The 22,092-nt window shown below is 41.3% G+C and overlaps 1 protein-coding gene across 2 annotated transcripts in view; it reads right to left on the bottom strand.

Annotated features, from left to right (window-relative positions):
- Window positions 1-4,780: 4,780 nt before the first annotated feature.
- LOC129829155 (glutamate receptor ionotropic, delta-1-like) overlaps window positions 4,781-22,092 on the bottom strand; it is a 477,366-nt gene continuing 460,054 nt past the window's right edge. Inside the window, exons 14-17 of one of the 2 annotated variants that reach the window (XM_055890732.1) lie at window positions 18,244-18,410; window positions 11,758-11,998; window positions 10,173-10,311; window positions 4,781-6,853 (exon numbers count right to left, since the gene is read on the bottom strand). In XM_055890732.1, coding sequence (XP_055746707.1) covers window positions 6,447-6,853; window positions 10,173-10,311; window positions 11,758-11,998; window positions 18,244-18,410 — 954 coding nt within the window. In that variant the 3' untranslated portion in view covers window positions 4,781-6,446. The remainder of the gene's footprint in view (window positions 6,854-10,172; window positions 10,312-11,757; window positions 11,999-18,243; window positions 18,411-22,092) is intronic. The other variant, XM_055890733.1, reaches the window with a different exon arrangement.

Consider the following 22,092-nt stretch of genomic DNA (forward strand, 5'->3'; position numbering starts at 1 on the left):
TTTACTCCATCAGTAGCTATCACAAATTCGACCAAATAAAGATATAAATAGCCACTAACCAAGAAACAACCTCATCAGATGACAGTCTGATAACATATTTATTGTATAGCATATGTTTTGTTAGAAAAATGTGCATATTTCAGGTATAAATCAGTTTACCATTGCAGCCACCATCACAACTCTCACCAAAGCGACTAGAATAACTACAGAGACCATCGTGTATTAACTAATTACTCATCATAAAACATTTCTTAAAAATGCACAGCGTACAGCAGATGAAAGACACAGATCTTGTGAATCCAGACAATATTTTAGATTTTCTAAGTGTTTTACAGCGAAAACACAATATAGCGTTATATTAGCTTACCACAATAGCAAACATCACAACAGCATTGATTCAAGGCAAAAATAGCGATAACGTATAAACCACCAAAATATATAAATTTTTTCACTAACCTTCTCAGAATCCTTCAGATGACAGTCCTATAACATCATATTACACCATGCATATAGAGTTTGTTCGAAAATGTGCATATTTAGCGGCACAAATCGTGCTTATACAATGAGAATAGTGTCCAAAACCTCAAGCAATCTGTCCGGCGCCATCTTGGAGAGGCACCTATTCTAATCGAAAACTATTCATAAACTTGACTAAAAATATACAGGTTGGACAGCAATTGAAAGACAAATTAGTTCTTAATGCAATCGCTGGGTTACATTTTTAAAATTAACGTTACTTCAAGCATACAGCGTGCGCTAAAGCGAGACCGCACCATAATTCATGGCGGAATTATTATTTGACATTTGTCAACATAAGTACGAATTAACAGCATAAAGACTGCTTACTATTTGTTGAGCTTCCATCAGAATCTTGGACAAGGTGTCCTTTCTCCAGAACAATCGTCTTTTGGCTGAAAGATGTCCTCTTGTCCTGTCGAATTAGCCGCTAACGTTAGCCACCCACTGGAGAGGAGTCCAACTCGTGAAAGCACGTGACAAAGAAATCCAGGAAAATCGCAATAAACTGATATAAACTGCTATAAATCGGTTTAAATTAACTACCTTATGATGTCTTTAAAAAGTTGGGTAAGAAGTGATCTTATACGTCTTCCTTCACATAGAAACTGTAATCTCTATGAACCACTATTGATCGAACCGATGCCATATGTGAACGTTCCTGTCCTGCTACTTTCCGGATGATTCATTGTTGCTCTTTTGAAAAAGATGCAAACACTTGCATCGAGGCATTTCCTCTGTAGCAGGCTCCATTCCCACTTTACACTCATTCTTCCAATGTCCAATAGCTCCCTGTTTTAGATGTGGGGCTATCTCCTTACGCTTTGTTTTTTCGCTACATTTCTTTGTCTTACCTTGGCCATTGAAACCACTGTTAGTGACTTTCACTGTGGCCATATTAACCCCTCAAACATCTGCGAAGTGAGCAGAGTTATATTCCACTCTCAAAACATCTTGCTATATTTCATCCACAACCCCCGTAATTATCATTTTGATCACAGGTTTCAAACCTGCCATCAAAGCCGAAGTACAAATTCTGTCAATGCACTCTCATACCCAGTCTTTTTGCAGCTGAGTACCTCAACTAATTTCCCATATTCGAGCCAAATTGGTGTAATGCTTGTGCACTTGGTTTAATTAAAATCCTCTAGCTCCACTTCACAGGGTAAATTGGGGAGGTCTGTCGCCATATCAATAGTTATTATTGTTAAACCTCTACCGACGTTGTCCAAGATGTTTTAGATTTCGTTATTCTCATCTATAATACACACCTTCTACAAACTATTTCCAAGGTAGCACTACCCACTTCCCTGGAGAATAGTTTATTTGTGCCTATTAATTGGTCACAGTACTTAATACCTTGTATTATAACCAATACTATAGCGTCTGCAAGTTTATTATTGGAGAATACGGATTACTTAATGTCTTATTCCAGTATTGTGCCTCAAATAGTTTTGTTGATAACACACATTACCAAAATTATTCACACTTGTCTTCCTATTTGCACATAATCTGTCATGGTTCACCACCCCAACAGGGCATACAACCAACCTCTCTTTATTGCTACTGCTAATACACCCAAATCCAACAGTGTTCGAATATCTTATTGCTTTTCTTTTAACCCTGAATGGCAACTTTTTATCCTAGGACACAAGCATGTCACTTTATCCATCCACACAGCCGCATGGCCTTTGCGGCTGAGACTCACCCTCTCGTTACAGGTTTAGCAGGGAACCGACCCCACTCAGATTTTACCTACAAGGACTTACCCTTCGCAGGTTCCAGCCTGCTCAGGCTTACCTTCCGGGACTCACCCTATTCTTATAGTCACATGAACTAACCCACTCGGGATTTTCACCCTAGGACTTACCCTACAGGTACCAGCCTGCTCGAGTTTACCTTCCGGGACTTAGCCTATACTTTATAGTACTAGCCGGAACCAACCTGCTATATACCACAAGGCTACGACCGATCGTAACACAATGGGCCTACTGAATAAACTAGGTCCGTATCCTATAATTGTTCAGCCAATGATTCTCATCTCCCCAAGATGTCAAAATGAGTGGAAACAGGTGTAGGAGCTGTGCATTCCTTGTTTGTTGCCAGCTCCTGCTCCACTGATCTAGACTCTCTGGTTTGACTACAAATCGTGGTGAACCCTGCTCGCAGCGCCATCTGTTAGGTTCTAATTCTCTGAGTAAAAAACTCACTGGACAGTATGAAAGGTTAACCAGGTTTATTCTTCCCAGAAGGTCAATACAGCTGCATTAGACAAAAACATTTTCATACAAGCACTGATATTTAATCCTTCCTCCTAGGCTGAGTCTCCTCCTACACATCTGTACAAACATTGTGTCTTTACTGCTAGGCAGGACACTAAGTGATACGGGCCATAAACTTTTATTTCTCCCTTAACGTGACCTGACCTCGACCCCCCCTTCATCACAAATCTATGGCTCCCCTTATCAATGCCTGCCACATGTGATCACTTCCCTGCACTCAATATTCATATTCTCAGAACCCAACAGCAGAAAACACCATTATCAAAAGTGACCGCAAATGCAATTATGTGTGTTATTTTATTCTGAAGGTGCATTTTTATGATGAAAATGGTCTTCCCCAAACTTGAAACTCATGCACTGCTTATATATGCCAGTAGGCTATACATCTCTTGTAAAGATGATTAATGTGCTTAATTTTAAGAAGTTATTTGGCCACTTTAGTTGTGATACAAACCTTATTAAAACATATAGGCCTATGGGCTAGGCTACGTGAGGTGTGCGACTATGATTAGAAAAAGTCGCAAAAAAAGGCATTGTTTCTTATGCTGGGCATCATTCACAAGTGATAATATATCATTCACAAGTGATAGGCTAATATTGTCACCCATCAGACTATGTTTGATTTAATCTTTACATATACTAAATCATATGTGTGACATTTGTTTTGATTAAGAATGGACCATTATCATGCACCTGTATCAAAACAGGGGCAGCGGAAAAAATACGTCATCTATGCACTTAAATAGCGAATGGAGGACGCTTTTCCCCATTGTTTATTTTCATGCCAGCCAGGTAGGCTATACTCCTGTTGTAAATATAAGCAATGTGCTTAATATTAGGAAAGTTGAGAAATAAATATAGTAGGCCTAGCCTATAGAAAGCCGATGGGATCCTCGTCTGTTTATTAGCAGCCATCACTTTGTTTTCTCCCGCAATTGCATAGCCTATTGAAATGTTGCGCAACATGAGCTCATGGGCTCTCATGAAGTGTTTGATTAGATTTTCAAACACATTTGCATTGATATCAGTGTGATTAGAGGAACAATAGAGTGCTGAGTACCAGGCAGTTAGCAAGTTTGATAGGCTACTAATGACCAGCAGCAGCATCAGAGCTTGGAGAAACCTGTGGAATTTGACTGCCTTCATGACTCGTGATCGCAGGTGTGGCGGTAATAGGGTCACCGAAACAGCCCTAGGCGTAAGTAAAGGCCCTGTTGTGATGAAGAGAACTTGTTGATTGGTCTATTCTGTCATTCTCAGCTATCTGTTGGAATCATTTCCTTCTAGTTGGCCAGTTAACAGAGCACCACCTCAAAGGGATGATTTTCATTTATATCATAGCGAGTGCACTAAAGCAAATAAAGCAAGGCAGACATGAATTCTATGATACCAGTTAGTACTAGAATTGGTTTTCAAAGATCAAAATAAAATGTTAATGTTTTCAAAATGTTTAAAAATAAATGAATATAGGACAAACGGTTTATAATACTGGCACATGCAAATGTAATGTACGGGTTATCTATCGTCACATGCCCGTGAATCATAGAAACAAACATATGTAAACCATATTTCTTTATTAAAGATTAAGAAACTCCAAGCAGCATATTCATAAATAAAATAAGAGCCTCCCTTAGATGTACTTTTACAGACTATATGGTATGATAGCTTTTTATAATATTTTCTTTAATATTGTGGTGTGGGCATTGATACAGTAACCGGGGGGGGGGGGGGGGGGGGGGGTATATACAGTAAGGCAGACTAAACCCTTACAGTACAGTAACGTGGGACTTCCTTCTCACCACTGTTAGCTGATCAGAGCAAAAGGTTGTATGCAGAACACAGTGTAAAATGAGATCACTTTGGTTCACATTAGTAAGTACTTGTACTTGTACAAAATATACAGGCGTACAACCTCGCCAATTTTGTTTGAGAAGCATGAGCGGAGAACGGGTGATGCGAAACATGATTCTCTCACTTTGAGGTATGGTAGTTCTGTTTATTCTCATGACATCACTTAATTATCGTTCTTTGCTTTCCCTCAATGGCTCTGCAGGGAAATTGGTTACATTTTCCAAGAGGTACGGACAATCCAGTAAATGAAAACCTTTTAAACAGTATGAGCATAGATCACCTATCAGTACTCCTGGTACACGTTGAATTGTGCATATAGGATGTGACGCACGACAACACAATATAACCACTGAGATTGACATTCACTATCTCACTTCCTGGCAATGAGTTTCCCAGAATGACAGGCTAAAGGAAATAAACAGAAACAAAAAGTATACTGCAGGACATAATTGCATTTTAATTGCACTTATGAAAGTCTTGGTAAAGTTTTGCGGTTCATCTTCAGTTGGAAATGTGACATAAACTGCTGCTCTGCAAAGTGCCCAGGTTAATTGATGGGGAAAAGTCTGTTTGTTTTATGAACAGAGCTCCATCAGAATTTAGACATTAGGATATGCCACCTGAACTGCTGTTACCAAAACTAATAGTTCATAATTTTGATATCACTCTTTTATCTTCCATCTCCCTTGGTGATAATTGCTCTATTACAAATGATAAATATGAGATATTCTATATCTACTTTTCTCCCTCTGCAGTTCAAATGACTTCACTGCTCTGAAAGGAGAACCTGTATACAGCTTTTCAACAATAAATCCTTAAGTACGAAATGAATACATAGATTTTTTACTAAAATGAGCCTTTTTTGTTAAATGTAAAAATAAACGTTTTGTTTTAAACATCCCTCCCACTCAATCAAGGAAACATGTAGCATACACTGGAAGGGGCATGATTCAATCATGATTTATGTCCGATAAAGGTTCCTTTTGAACAATCCCTTAATGTGGCTGATGTTATGCTGTACACGGCACTAGTACCACTAGGACTGCCTTTCTTTGCTGTTGGGGGCTGACCGAGACTGTATCTCCCTCTTGTCTTTGACAACATTAGGGCTGAAATTGAGCTCAATAAAATACCATCCATTTCATAAATCTGTAGAACTCATGAGAAACAATGTTAACTTCAGTTTCAGCCTTAAACAATGATTCACCAAGACTTTAAGTTAGAAAAAAAAACTTTGAAAAATGTATATATGTCTTACAAACAAAATTATTCCATCTATTTGGAATATTCTTATCTGATACTGAAGTATAAGGTTGTTAAAGAGGTGCATAACAGTTGGAGTTCAACATTATGTCCTATGGTGAATGGTAATCTAAGAATGAACTGTGGAGAGACATTTTTTCGGCACTTAGAAAACAATCACAATGAATTTGCGTCATTATTCATATAGAACAAAATTTACAAAGCCATTCAAACAGTCATTTTTTTTACTTTTTTTTTTTGTTTATCTTATTTAGTTTTTTTATAACTCAACTTGAAAAATTGAGAATATTCAAAATACACTTTAACTTCACTTCGTTCTCTCAGTATTTACAAATATATACAAAAAAAATTTGCTTTTCCTTTGATGTCGGTTGTTCAACAGGTAATAAAAATCTCTTATTTCTCTTGTTTGCACACTTTCCCAATTTTTGTATTTATTTATTTTCCCCCCACAAATAATACCCCACAAAAATCAGGTGAGGGGTAGGAGATGTGACGTTGAGGCACCATCAGATGGATGTACTGTGGGTGGGCTCAATGGCTTCTGGGATGGGTCCTCCGGGAACTCCCTGGTATGACATTGGCATGGGTGTCTTGGCGGGACTCAGTCGGAACAGCCCCCCGTTGGGAGCTCTGTGTTTGCACTGAATGGAGGGGATGGTGGAGCTGCTGGGGGGGTGGTGGGGGAGTGTGCTGCCAGGGCCCTGAGCTAGTGTCCGACCCAGGCCCACCCCATGGCCCTCCCCCGGGAGATAGGTGCTCACAGACAGGCCCCTGCCCGGGTAGTCCCGCACAGACTCCAGCTGCCGGCTGGGCTGCATGCTGTCGATGTCCAGCGCAGAGATCTCGATAGACGGGCCAGGGATCTGCTTGTGTGCCATGTCCTCGTCCATAAGACTGTTCATACGCCGATGCACCTGTTCCAGATTCACCTCCTTGTCCTAGAGGGTGAAAGAGAGAGGGGGAGGAAGGGACACAGAGGCTGAGATGGGCTGTTCTCCATGGGATTCTCAGGCTTTTCACCAGCTCCATGCATTTAGTTTCCCTCTCCTCTTCCTTAGCTTTTTTGAGGTTGTTTGTTTCCCAAGCCTCTTAGTGTTTCACTCAACATGCTGATTTAGTAATGTCTGTTTTAAGTGCCCAATTGGAATTGAGGTGACTCAATTACAGGTGTATAGAATGTGCACCTTGAAATCAAACTTGGCCAGTGGACATAGACAGTTTGATGTTTAGTAAGAGGTGTCAAATCTTTGACAGACGACACCAATGCTGGAGCCAAGCTACATCCTAACCTCTACTGACTGATCTGGGGCACCATGTAACCTTAGGCTTCATTGCTGATGCTACAGTATATTGAAGTAAAGTTGAGGTAATGTATTGGTGTCCTATTGAGATGGCCACATATGGGCTTTTACAGTGTCCGTTCTACCTCTCAATAGTGCTGAGCGATTAGTGCTTTTTGAGGTCGGTTCAATTGCGATTTTGTTATAAAAAAAAAATATCACGGTCTTCGATTTTAAAAAATAATAAAAATTGTTATATATTAAACATTATGTGGGTAAACTGCTAATCACTTATTAACCATCATTTATTCACATTATTTTACTTTAATAAACAATTTTTTTATTTGATGACTATTTCATACCAAGTCATCATCTAATCTCTATAGAGCTGCTGCCTGTCTGACAAAATCACTATTTTGTAGTTCTTCAAAGTAAATAAGGCATACTTTTATGACTGCTGAATACCAACTATCAATCACTTAGATCTTGTATTTTCAGGTAGAGATACCTCGCAAAGCAACTGCTCTCTATCCCTCACACACCTTCTCTCTTCTCTTCATCAAAGAGGTCTCTGTGTCTGCTCCACACAGACCGGACAAGAAAACGGGCGCGCAGTGGATTATGGTCATTGTAGTTAATTACCAGCTGTTCTGCGCTAAATTACGAAGAATATTAGCCTATTGGAAACTACAACTCCCTACTACACCGCCCAGTTCGAGCTTGATCTTATTTATCTCTACAGAAACTGAGCAGAAAAAAAATGAAATGGAATTCAAATAATTAAACTGACTTCGGCCAATTAGTTATTTAAAAAACGGAAAATAACTAACATTTTGGTTAATCGCTCAGCACTACCTCTCAATCAATTATTTACTGATGTTGGCCAGGTGAATCGATCTGATTTCAGATCAATATATTTATTACATCTGAGCTGCTGAGGCTGACAGATGTGTCTGTCTTTGGATGACTGTAGTTATGCATACGTGTTATAGGCTAATTGACACTTGAGGTCCGTTGCTGACAAAAATGCTACATTGGGACATTTAAAGGTAGAGGACAAAACATAATTCAGGGTAGCAGGTATCACTAGCCAATCAGGCGACGTGTCCTAGCACTTGGAGGCTGCACTAGACTATTGCAAAAGGCTACTTTGGAGGCAGGTATAACTTGGCTCCAGTAATGGTCTGACTCAACAATGATATTAGTAAAAAACTGAATATGGAGACAAAATCCAAGTTGATCCTTATGTGCAGTACATATACAACACAACAAACTGCAGAGGTTAAGATTCTATATGTGGAGCACAAAACCAACCAATGAAAATAAGACATGTTTTGGAATGGAAGACATTATCAGAAATGTGTTTCTACGAAGACCAATGATGATTGACTATTTTATGCTAGGTACTACATGCTCTACAAATGAAAGAAAGGCTGGACTTGATTATATTGCACTTAGGGAAAGGAAGAACTCCTATATTTCAACCATCTTCAGGCAATTTTATGGAAACTCTCTAGTGTAGTGACTACCCGAATTCACTGGAAATACAGAGTATCCATCTTACTATGCAATTATAATGGATGTTGTTTGGCAACAGATGCAGAAGTACCTCGAAATGAACTGACTCCTCTCGTAATGACACACCGTGTGTGTTAGTCATTTGACCATCAGAAGCCATGCACTTTCAATGAGATCAGTGCCACATCAAACAGTGCATTTAAACTCCACTGTGATTCTACATGATTTACTCGTCCTCTTGTCAATATCAACTGCCTGTCATAAGCACATTATACCATTATAGCACGACACAATGTCTTCCAGAGGAGGTCCTGAATGCTAAGCCATTTACTCAATCTTGATATTTAAAAAAAAAAAAAAAAAAAAAAAAAGTAACCTTTATTTAACTAGGCAAGTCAGTTAAGAACAAATTCTTATTTACAACGACTGCCTTCGTCAACGTCAAGTTACAGACAAACAACTCTTGTTTCCCCAGTGCCTCCCATATCAGCTTGAGCCTCCCGGAATGTCCAAATGTAATCTCGATTTCATATGTCCTGACGACGTTATCAACAGAGACATTGATCGTAGGAATGAATCTACGACAGTATCAACTCTGTATCACCCCAAAAAACTCTTAAAGCTAATTAAAACATCTCGGCCAAGGCTATTGTTTTAGCAGACTGGTGCCACATTAAAATATGGTAATACTCTTGTCGCATTGGCAGCACGCCTAAATAAATAACCGCCTCAAATCAAAGCACTGCACCAGTGTTTTAATAAGAGTGTGTTGATTTATATCGAGGGAAAACAACAAGCTGCTCTGCAGATTGAAAGCTTTCGTAATGCAAAAACAATTCGTAAAACATCAAACTAGAAAACAACTCTATCCATCCATGGTATCCTGACACTTGATTGAAGGATTTATCTAGGCTTGAGTAAGCTCTTTTCAAAGTGGCCTCCGTATGCATAAGACTATGATGATTATGCGTACGTCCTGTATTGTGGCTCATCTCTGTATCGTGTAACACGTTCCATACACCACCTTTGTCAAACTTGACGAACCCGTTTAGAGATACGTATGCAAGCAGCCATGACTGCGTGTAAAAAAGTGTTATGACAATGTCTGTAACAGGCCAAATAAATACCTTCATAAAGCATCATAGCGAGGTGATTCATAGGAAATGTCGCTGAATTAACTTCCTCTTATTCCCCATTCAATGTTTCTATGTGAGGGTGAGAGACAAGCCCTTGTCATGCACGCATCCATCCACTACAAAAGCAACTAACCAAAAATGGGGAAGAAACAGAGTAACAATCAGAGAATAGAAGATTGCCAGAGATGAGATGGTGTCGTGGAGTTTAAGATCAAGATGCCCCCCCCCCCCCCCCCCCCCCCCCCCCCCAAGCCCAATCGGACAGATCAGAGTGCCTCTTTAATGCAGCAGCACAAATCAGATCTTAGGAGCTCTATTCTGACCTGTGTCAATAGCTTCTGCTTCATCCCAGTCTCTTTCTCTCTCTGTCCAAATGTCCTTCCTCCCTTCCGGTGAAGCAGTGGTAATGTCATTATATGTCAATGGACCAGAAACCCTTGCCAGTCTGTAATCCTTAGTAACCTGCACGAGATCATAGAACAGTCAAGAATAAAAACGTATGGATGTCCACATTGACATATAATTGCAATAAGACGTCACACAGGGAATTACTAGGGATTATGGACTGGGTTGGACAGATATAGTGGCTCTTATTGCTGTGGGGTGACAGACCCATGCAAACATTCTGTTTCTGCTCACACTTTAGTTTACGGATCCATGTCAAGCCTTAACCTGTCTCATGTCACATGCAAGGGGAGAGTAACTCTCTCATGTGAGAGGCCTCTTTAGACATGTTCACATCATCGCAGTAACTTGAGTGGATTAAACTAATAAGAAAGGCTTAACGTGAACTGGCAATGAGGTATAAGGTGTAATCGGTGTCAATCAGTTTAGCAGGCACTTAGCAGCGGAAAGTCTTACGAGAATCAATTAAAATAGTTCTTTGTGGTAGGCAGTGTAAATGTGTTTACAATTCAGGGTAAGGAACTGTGTTGGTAATCAATGGGTTTTGATTATTTCAGGAACACTAATGTTATGGGGAACTTAAAACAAACTCGATACTGACGTTTTCTCAGAAATGTCCTATTTCATATTTGGCTGATTCACATTGACATGGATCTACTCTGAAAAAATACATTTAAAAAGGTGTTCAAATCTCCCTTTGAAAGTGTAATCCTTTGGGACCAGTTTTTCAAAAGTTCTATCTCGATTTCACCTACCGGATAGGATTAAATGCATAGAAATTGAATGAACTGAATGGGTATAACCATTCAAGTCAGTGATTTGTCTGTTCTATTCATTCTATTTCTATGCATTTAATCTGGATATAGTTAGTTAATATCCCTACAGAGAATCTTGCTGAATTGAAAATGGCAAAACTTTGGCTGAGTGAAAAAGGTTTTGACAATAATTCAAGACAAAGCATGTGACTGGAAAATTTGCTGGGGACCGATGCCCATCACTGGCCAAAATCAGTTGTTCTGACATATTAGTAAGAGACCTGTGAAAAATGCAGGAATTGCTTATCTCAAAAAAACATATTGGTTGGGGAGTTTGTTATCCTGAAGGTAACTTAAGGGTTTATGATTAACAACAACGATGATGTGTGATTAACATACACCGATGATGTGTGATTAACATACACCGATGATCAAATTCGAAGAGTTTGCAGAAAAAATCAATAATCAAGATGGAAATATATTAGTAAGAAAATGATAAGGGGGATTCGTCTTTATCTGTGAGCTGTGTGAGGTACGTATGCCATACAAAAACAGATGGATTCGGTTTCAGAGAAGAGGGGGGATAGATTAGAGGGACCAAATTTGATTTCAATCAGAGCACAATCTACAACTGCGTGTACTGGAGCTCGACTAAATCGGGACTGTGGTCTGCGGCTGGATCCTTAAAGTAGAGTGTGGCAGTGTCCTCCCCCTGCTGCCCTGTCCTCCGGGCTCTGTGCTCGGTCACCTCTTTGGGCTGCTCTTGCCCGCAGCGGTTGCTGTTCCACCACATCTCCAGGCCAGCAACCAGGCAGGCCAGCAGCAGGCCGGCGGCCAGGACACAGAAGACCCCGGCAAAGCTGTGCAGCTTCAGGGACCTCCCGTCGGGCGTGGCGTTGGAGTGGCTGTTGAGGTCACAGCGGCCCGTACGCGGCCACCACTTCTGCTTCAGGATGTCCAGGTCTCCTTTTTCCTGCAGCTCCAGAATCCTGCAAGGAGGGGAAATATCTGGGTGTAAGAGACATATGCTTCCTCTTCTTCGCTCAAAACAGGCTGTTGTATTAAGTTAAGGCTGTTACGCAAAGAATTGAGACTAAGGTCTAGGACCCTAGTTGCATATCTACTACTCATATGCTGTCATGGCACTAAAGGAAGAATGAAAAATAGACCTGCTTTCATCTTCTGTAGATGACTGCATTCATTTGTGACAATTCCCAAAGCACAGCATTTTAAGTGTGATTTGTTTGAATTATGCCTGCTCAATGAATTAAACCCAACAGTAAACTTCATTAAATGTCAGCTTTCGTATTCCTTCAATGCCACAAACGAAATCCAAAATAAAAGAGAGGGAAGAACTGCTTAATTAAAAGAAAAATAAGCGTGGCACAGAGGAAAAGACCATTATCAGAGAACCGCCCCTGTGGGCAAACACTACCGCCACAGCAATTTCTGAGATTAAAAGGAGCCCATGGCGAATTTGTACGGTTATGGATAGACGAGGGTGCGGAGAGAGGGAAGGAGAGAGGGAAATGGATTATGATGATGGGAAGGGGGACGGTGGCAAGTAAGATGAATCCGTCTCTGTAGAGGAGATGACATTCTGGTTCAGCCTGTTATTACCCCCTGAGCAGCCTCCCAGCTGTCCTCGAAGCACATCACACCCTCACCACCCCCACCACCACTCTGTTAGCCCTGGATTTCCCAGACGGATATTCATCCAGGCCATCATGAGCGTAGATAGAGAGACAGTGTTCAGTTCAGTGTCGTAGGGATAGGCATTACTGAGGATCTTCCACGGAGGGACCTCATCTGACCCCGCTCTTCACTTGCTGTGGCCCTGCGTACTGAGTGTGCACTCTGAAGGGCCCTGACGTGGCACACCTCGGAATGGTGGAGAGGATTTAAGTGTTCTACCGCATTGGTGACTTATCGACGGTGTGGGTGTGTGGCCTCCAAGAGCCCCAGATCAAACCTGATCAAGCTGGTTTAAACTGGTTCTGCTTTGTAGAAGGATCATTGTTCCTATCCTAAGACCTGCGTTTTAGTCACTAGAACGGTAGTTCATTCAGGTTGTGGAGTTGGGATGGCACTCATTGCTGTTTATTTTCACTGCGTTGAAGAGAGTTAGATTTTTTATCTAAACGATAGTGTGACAAAACATTTTGCGTTGTTTTCATGGATGCTTTTGAGCTTTTATAACTGAGATGAATCAAAACAAGACGTGTGGGAATGCAGTCAAGACAGTGATTTTGGGATTCATTTTGGGTAAATCCTTGGCCAATATGATTACACAGTCCTAATTGGTCAAATCACATTGTATTTGTCACATGCTTCGTAAACAAGAGGTGGAGACTAACAGTGAAATGCTTACTTATGGGTGCTTCCAAACAATATAGAGAGAAAAGAAAGAAAAAATACTGTAATAGAAAAATTATAATAATAACACAAGGAATAAATACACAATGAGTAAAGATAACTTGGTACCCGAGGTACCAGTAGCAAGTTGATGTGCGGGGGTACGAGGTAAGAAGCTGTTCAGGGTCCTGTTGGTTCCAGACTTGGTTCATCGGTACCACTTGCCGTGTCACTGGAGTTTTTGACAATTTTTAGGGCCTTCCTCTGACACTGCCTGGTGTAGAGTTCCTGGATGACAGGGAGCTCAGACCAATGGTCTACTGAGACTTACGCACTACCCTCTGTAGCGCCGTGTGGTCGGATGCAAAGCAGTTGCCATAACAAGCGGTGACGCAGCCATTCAAGATGTTCTCAATGGTGCAGCTGTAGAACTTTTGTTGTATCTGTGTATCTGTTGAGGCGGTATGTGAATTGGAGAGGGTCCAGGGTGTCTGGAATGATGGTGTTGATGTGAGCCATGACCAGCCTTTCAAAGCATTTCATGGCTACAGATGTGAGTGCTACATGGCAATAGTCATTAAGACAGGATATCGTGGTGTTCTTGGCCCAAGGTCTATGGTGGTCTGCTTGAAACATGTAGGTATTACTGACTGGGTCATGGAGAGGTTGAACATGTCAGTGAAGGCACTTGCTAGCTGGTCAGCGCAGGCTCTGAGTACACATCCTGGTAGTGTCCCGCTCCTTGAAAGCGGCAGCTCAAGCCTTTAGCTCAGTGCAGATGTTGCCTGTAATTTATGGCTTCTGGTTGGGATATGTATGTACGGTCACTGTAGGGCCAATGTCGTCGATGCACTTATTGACGATGTCGGTGACTGATGTAGTAAGCTCCTCAATGTTATCGGATGAATCCCCGGAACATATTCCAAGCGAAACAGTCCTGTAGCTTGCATGTGATTATGGACAGATTTACCCAATCAGCGTCCTGCAACTAGTGACCAAAGACTTTCAAACGTTGTGAAAAGTTGAAGTCAATGCCCAAGTACAGTATTTAGTTAGGCAATCCATTATGAGCCTTTTTTCGTGGAAGTAATTAGCAGAATCATGTCAACTCATGTTGAATGATTATTCTTTAATCCAAACCAACGCTTGTTATGAATTCATAATAGGTTGATTTCATCCAGCCAACTCAGCTGGAACATGCAACATATTCATTGATTGCAACCTGTGCTGATATAGTAAAACAAATATACTTTTTTGATTTCACCTTTATTTAAGCAGGCTAGTCAATTAGAACAATGATGGCCTGGCAAGAGACAAAAGGCCTCCTGTGGGGACGGGGGCTGGGATAAAAGAAAACCTTTTAAAAAACTATGTAAGACAAGACGGACAACACAGACAGAAGAAACTGGCGACAGCACAAATACAACAGCAAATAAACCGTGAATGTGTGTGTGCGCATGCAGGCATGTGTGTGGTGTGTGTGTGTGAAGTAACACAACATGCTTCCTTACATCAGGCAACACAAACTAGTGAATACTAGGAAGAACTACATGTCTCAACAAACTGTTAACCAACTTGTCCTTTGAACTCCTCCAGGGACACCAGGTCCTGGGGTTTTAGGTTGGCTTGGAGGGAATTCCAAGACCAGGGAAATATATTTTCGATGCTCTGTTCTAGGTTTCGGGACTCTTAGCATAAAACAAGATTGAGATCTGAGCTTATATGTGTTTTCATTTCGAGGTAGAAGAGGCGATAGATAAAATGTCAGTTTTCCTAAAATGACCTTATAAATAAGAATAGACCAGTGTTTGAGCCTGCCTGTTGCTAGTGATGTAAATCGAACAGCAGTGCAGAGATCACAATGATGAGTTAGATGTCTCTGATTGGTGACAAAACGAAGAGCTGCATGATACAGAGTCAAGAGCCTTCAAGGACATGTTGCTGTGATCCCCTACTCTGTAATTCAAATACAACAAGTAGCTCCTCAAGGGTGGTTTAGTGAGAAGTAATCCAAACTAAAAGCATTTAACAAACCCGTTCTAACTGTGCTACAATAGTGCATTCGGAAAGTATTCAGACCCCTTACATTTTTCCACATTATGTTACCTTACAGCCTTATTCTCATCAATCTACACTTAATATCCCATAAAGACAATGTGAAAACAGGTTTTTCGACATTTGTTTACATTTATTCAAATAAAAACTGAAATTACACTAGAAATTGAGCTCAAGTGCATCCTGTTTGCGTTGATCATCCTTGATGTTTCTATAACATAATTGGAGTACACCTGTGGTAAATTACATTTATTGGACATGATTTTGAAAGGAACACACCTGTCTATATAATGTCCCAGATTTGACGGTGCATGTCAGAGCACAGACCAAGCCGTCGAAGGAATTGTCCATAGAGCTCCGTGACAGGATTGTGTCGAGGCACAGATTTGGGGAAGGGTACCAAAAATATCTGCAGCATTGAAGGTCCCCAAGAACACAGTGGCCTCCATCATTCTTAAATGGAAGACGTTTGGAACCACCTGTCACGTTCCTGACCTGTTTTATGTTATTTTTGTATGTGTTTAGTTGGTCAGGACGTGAGTTGGGGTGGGCATTCTATGTTTTGTGTTTCTATGTTTAGGTCATTTGTAATTAGCCTTATCTGGTTCTCAATCAGGGACAGGTGTTTGACGTTTTCCTCTGATTGGGAACCATATAAAGGTAGGTTGTTCACATTGTTTGTTTGTGGGTGGTTGTCTCCTGTGTCTGTGTATGTGCACCACACGGGACTGTTTCGTTTTGTCGTTCGTGTATGTAGTCTGTTCCTGTTCGTGAGTTCTTTGTGTATTTATGTAAGTTCCATGTTCAGGTCTGTCTACGTCGTTTTGTTATTTTGGTAATCCTTTCAAGTGTTTATCGTGTTTTGTCTTTTCTTTAATAAATTCGTTATGTCAAACTTTCATGCTGCGCTTTGGTCCAATCCAAAAGGAGGAGGACGATCGTTACACCACCAAAACTCTTCCTAGAGTCATTAGGTACCGAGACGTTTGGAACCACCAAAACTATTCCTAGAGCCATTAGGTACCGAGATGAGATCCTCAGACCCCTTGTGAGACCATATGCTGACACATGCACATTTGTGGCCTGCTGGAGGTCATTTTGCAGGGCTCTGGCAGTGCTCCTCCTTGCACAAAGGCGGAGGTAGCGGTCCTGCTGCTGGGTTGTTGCCCTCCTACGGCCTCCTCCACGTCTCCTGATGTACTGGCCTGTCTCCTGGTAGCGCCTCCATGCTCTGGACACTACGCTGACAGACACAGCAAACCTTCTTGCCCCAGCTCGCATTGATGTGCCATCCTGGATGAGCTGCACTACTTGAGCCACTTGTGTGGGTTGTAGACTCCGTCTCATGCTACCACTAGAGTGAAAGCACCGCCAGCATTCAAAAGTGACCAAAACATCAGCCAGGAAGCATAGGAACTGAGAAGTGGTCTGTGCTCACCACCTGCAGAACCACTCCTTTATTGGGGGTATCTTGCTAATTGCCTATAATTTCCACCTTATATCTATTCCATTTGCACAACAGCATGTGACATTTATTGTCAATCAGTGTTGCTTCCTAAGTGGACAGTTTGATTTCACAAAAGTGTGATTGACTTGGAGTTACATTGTGTTTAAGTGTTCCCTTTATTTTTTTGAGCAATGTATATATATAACATACAGACAAGGACATTACAATCATGCATTAAGCCTCTGTGAATGAGTCTTTAAACTACGGTAACTCCTGACCTTTTATAAAGAGCATTTTCACTTATGTTTTTACTACCAGGTGACTTTATAAAAACACTATGTTAGTGGGCCTTGCATTTCCCTCGTCAAACTCCTCCTAAAATGGCTGAGTATAACCACTGAATGACCTCTCAGCCAATTACGGCGCTCAATTCCCTCAGGCACCGTCAACCATCAGTGATTATGTTTATGGCATTTATGAAGCAGAGAAAGTAATTAGGAATCAAAGGATGTGTGCGTTAAACCATATGCACTTAGACTGAGGATATTTCCTCAAGGTGATGGAAGGAAGAGATGGAGGGAGAGGGGAGGAGAATTACATACTGCATAGAGCTGTTGATAAAGTGATGGCATATCTATAATGCATAAATATTGTAATGAAACGAGGGAGTAGCACGGGGTTCCGAGGCGAGACTCGAACTTGCAACCCTAGGGTCGCAAACCCGGACATGCTACAGCTGCTCCAAGAAAGCTCCCTTTGGGGAGTGTTAATTGTGCTTCTCAATGCCAGGGTCATTACAATATTACACTGAGAGTACAAAACGTTAAGGAACACCTTCTCTTTCCGTGACAGACTGACCAGGTGAATCCAGGTGAAAGCTATGATCCCTTATTGATGTCACTTGTTAAATCCACTTCAATCAGTGTAGATGAAGGGGAGGAGACGGGTTGAAGAAGGATTTTTAAGCATCGAGACATGGATTATGTATTTGTGCCATTCAGAGGGTGAACAGGCAAGACAAAAAATGTAAGTGCCTTTGAATGGGGTACGGGGTTATGTCAAAAACTATAATGCTGCTGGGTTTTTCATGCTCAACAGTTTCCCGCTTGTATAAAGAATATTCACACCCAAAGGACATCCAGCCACCTTGACAAAACTGTGGGAAGCATTGGAGTCAACATGGGCCAGCATCCCTGTCGAACGCTTTCGACACCTTGTAGAGTCCATGCCCCGACGAATTGAGGCTGTTCTGAGGGCTAAATGGAGGGGGTGTTTGAGAGGGGGGGGGTGCAACTCAATGTTTTGAATGTTGGTCATGTTTGGTATACTCAGCGTAGACGGTGTATGATGAGGAGAGATGTTGGTGGCATTGCTCACTTCTGGGAGAAGAGGTCTCTGTATGGACTCCCATGCTGCATGGCGATGCCGTAGCCTTTGCTGCTCATGCTGTTTCCCGTGACGGTGACGGTGCAGTCGTCGTCCGTCAGTGCGGCGTACTCCACCACAGCCATGTCCCATAGAAAGGCATACGGGCCCTTCTTCGCCTGCAGAGGAATGACAGTCATGACCCAGTTAATGATCCAGATGCTATACATTCTGCCTACATGCAATCATTGTTTTCCATGATAGAACCTAAAGGATAATAGAAGGCCTACATGTGGGAATTGCTGTGACTATACAGTAGTATCCCAACTCCAAGAAAGTGTTGTACTCTAATGAACATGTGGAAAACATACATACTTCAATACATTTCCTGTAAAGGTGTCTTTTCTAGTTTGAGTCTCATTGTAGACTGGGCTATTTGCTCATAGAAAAACCTTTTAGCTCAGAGGGCTCTATTTTCGGCTTTCGCGAGAGGCGCAAGTGTCAAACGTAAGTTAGTTTGCAATTTCATCATGTACAGTAAAAACTGGCGCATTGGCATTTTCCACCCCTTTCAACAATTTCCCTGTCTAACATCAGCTCGCTTGCACTGTGGTGGGGGGGCTGAGCTTCCTGATTTAGCCTCGGTTTCAATTCTCCTAATCAGGAAATGCGACTGAGAACGAGATTTGGGTTTTGGAGGCGTGCTTTGTTGTGGGTGTCTCTTGTGTGTGTGATCTAATGTGGGAAGCATTTGTACTTTCACTCTCCCAAAACAGTACACAGCTACAGTCGCTCACCCTTCTAGTTAACTTGAAACAGTGTAACCAGGTCTTCTGTTTGGAACCATTTTATTTTTTATTAAGCAAGTTATTTAAGAACAATTCTTATTTACAATGATGGCCTAGGAACAATGGGTTAACTGCCTTGTTCAGCAGCTGAATGTCAGATTTTGACCTTGTCAGCTCAGGGATTTGATCTAGCAACCTTTCAGTTACTGGCCCAATGCTCTAACCACTAGGCTACCTGCTACCCCAAGTAGCCTAGACTAGCTAGCAAGCTATCCATCTTCTTTCACCAATTAGCTTCAGCCGGACGATGTGCGACTGTGGCGAAGTTGTTTTGACTTTGGATACTCTGTGGAGCTAGTTAGGGATCATCAATAAATTACATAATGTGTTGCACACCTTTTATTTGTCTCATTAAATGCTTATAAATATTTGTATATGAATTTCTAAAATGTATAGTTGATTTGAGGTTTTTAATTCATTGAAATACAGAGCTATTTGACATTGAAAAATATTGTCCCATCTACAGTGCCTTCGGAAAGTATTCAGACCCCTTGACTTTCTACACATTTTGTTACAGCCTCATTCTAAAATATATACAATTTCTTTTAAACTCAGCAATCTGCAAACAATACCCCATGATGACAAAGCCAAAACAGGTTTTTAGAAAATCAAATATCACATTTCATAAGTATTCAGACCCTTTGCTATGAGACTCGAAATTGAACTCAGATGCATCTTGTTTCCATTGATCATCCTTGAGATGTTTCTACAACTTGATTGGAGTCCACCTGGGGTGGATTCAAATGATTGGACATGATTTGGAAAGGCACACACCTGTCTATATAAGGTCCCACAGTTGACAGTGCATGTCAGAGCAAAACCAAGCCATGAGGTCGAAGGAATTGTCGAAGGAAACTCCGAGACAGAATTGTATCGAGGCACAGATCTGGGGAAGGGTACTACAGAGGGTAGTGCAAACGGCCCAGTACATCACTGGGGCCAAGCTTCCTGCCATCCAGACTCCTGAACACCTATTCAAATGGCTACCCAGACTATTTGCATTGCCCCCCCCCCCCCCCCCCGCACCGTTTCCCACTGCATATAGTCTCGCTATTGTTATTTTACTGATACTCTTTAATTACTTGTTACTTTTTCATTTATTATTCTTGTCCTTATTTTTTTTCAACTGCATTGTTGGTTAGGGGCTCGTAAGTAAGCATTTCACTGTAAGGTATACATACACCTGTTCTATTCGGCGCATGTGACTAATGCAATTTGATTTGATTTTTAAAACATTTCTGCCGCATTGAAGGTCCCTAAGAACAAAGTGAACTCCATTATTCTTAAATGGAATAAGTTTGGAACCATCAACACTCTCCCTAGAGTGCCATCCCTAGAGTACCATCATGCTGCGGGGTGTTTTTCAGCGGCAGGGACTGGGAGACTAGTCAGGATCGAGGCAAATATGTACGGAGAAAAGTACAGAGAGATCCTTGATGAAAACCTGCTTCAGAGCGCAGGACCTCAGACAACGACCCTAAGCACACAGCCAAGACAACGCAGGAGTGGCTTCGGGACAAGTCTCTGAATGTCCTTGAGTGGCCCAGTCAGCGCCCGGACCTGACCCTGATCGAACATCTCTGGAGAGACCTGAAAATAGCTGTGCCTCAACGCTCTCCATCCAACCTGACAGAGCTTGAGAGGATCTGCAGAGAAGAATGGGAGAAACTCCCCAAATACAAGTGTGCCAAGTTGTAGCAGCGTACACAAGAAGACTCAAGGCTGTAATTGCTGCCATTGGGGGCTTCAACAAAGTACTGAGTAAAGGGTTTGAATACTTATGTAAATGTGATATTTATGACATCTTTATTTTTTATAAATGAGAAAACATTTCTAAAAACCTGTTTTTGCTTTGTCATTCGGGGGTATTGTGTGTAGATTGATGAGGGGGGAAAAACAATTGAATACATTTTTGAATAAGGCTGTAACCTAACAAAATGTGGAGGAAGTTGAGGCGTCTGAATACTTTGCAAAGGTAATTTACTGATGGTCCCTAATTAGCCCCATAGGGATATCGAATGTCAAACCAAATTGACCATGGACATTACCATCGTGTCTCGTGCAGCTGCGCTCCGAATTGATGATTACTTGGGTGCTGCCAGTCACGGGCATGTGGGCAGGTTTGAAATAAAGACAACACAAGAAAAACTGCTACAGTACATTCTGTGACATATATATTTTTCCGGTCAGCTTTAAATGACGTTCAGCTTATAAAGGCTTCATAAAGCCTTCATAATGCCTTCATAAGCACTACATAAATGTGTTACAAATCATCTAACCACATGTCATGCTCTATAAAGTGTTCATAAATGTGGAATAACTATGACATAACCACCAATTTCAAATGTGACATAACCCACTACATAAAATATGACATAAGCACCGCTTAATAAAGGCTTTATAAATCATATTAAGTTGAGGCTTCACAAAGCATTTATAACCTTGTCATGCATCTTGGTAGAGCATTGCAACGCCAGAATAGTGGGTTAGATTACCAGGACCACCCATATGTAAAAATGTATGCATGCATGACTAAGTCGCTTTGGATAAATGGACCTGATTGGACCTGATCTCAATTTGCCCAAACAAGCTGTGCTGCAGGATGACACACACTCTAAAGTGCAGTCATGCACAGCAAACAACGTTGGTAGGGCGCTTTAAAATCAGTATGTATTTTTTGCCTAATTTAGTTTTTCCCCATATTCCGTTTTCTTGGTTTTGTTTTTCCAGGTTTTGGATTTCCCCCATTTTGTTCTCGTTTTACCCCAGTTTTTAATAGAAAAACCAATTTGGATTTTCTGTGTTCACAATAATGCTTATACCACGTCTGGGAATTTATTTTTTGTGTCGTTACCTTTAATTCAAATGCAAATCAAATGCCCACTTGTGGTGCCACTCGACAGTGAAAAACAAGCAAGTTAAACTTTATTTATTGTAATTTAAATTGTTCTGTAGTAGTTATATAAGTGTTGAGTTAGATTACATAGCTACCTCAATCGCTATTTAAAATGAT

The sequence above is a fragment of the Salvelinus fontinalis genome, chromosome 30 (genome assembly GCF_029448725.1).
Source record: "Salvelinus fontinalis isolate EN_2023a chromosome 30, ASM2944872v1, whole genome shotgun sequence".
Taxonomy (NCBI): domain Eukaryota; kingdom Metazoa; phylum Chordata; class Actinopteri; order Salmoniformes; family Salmonidae; genus Salvelinus; species Salvelinus fontinalis.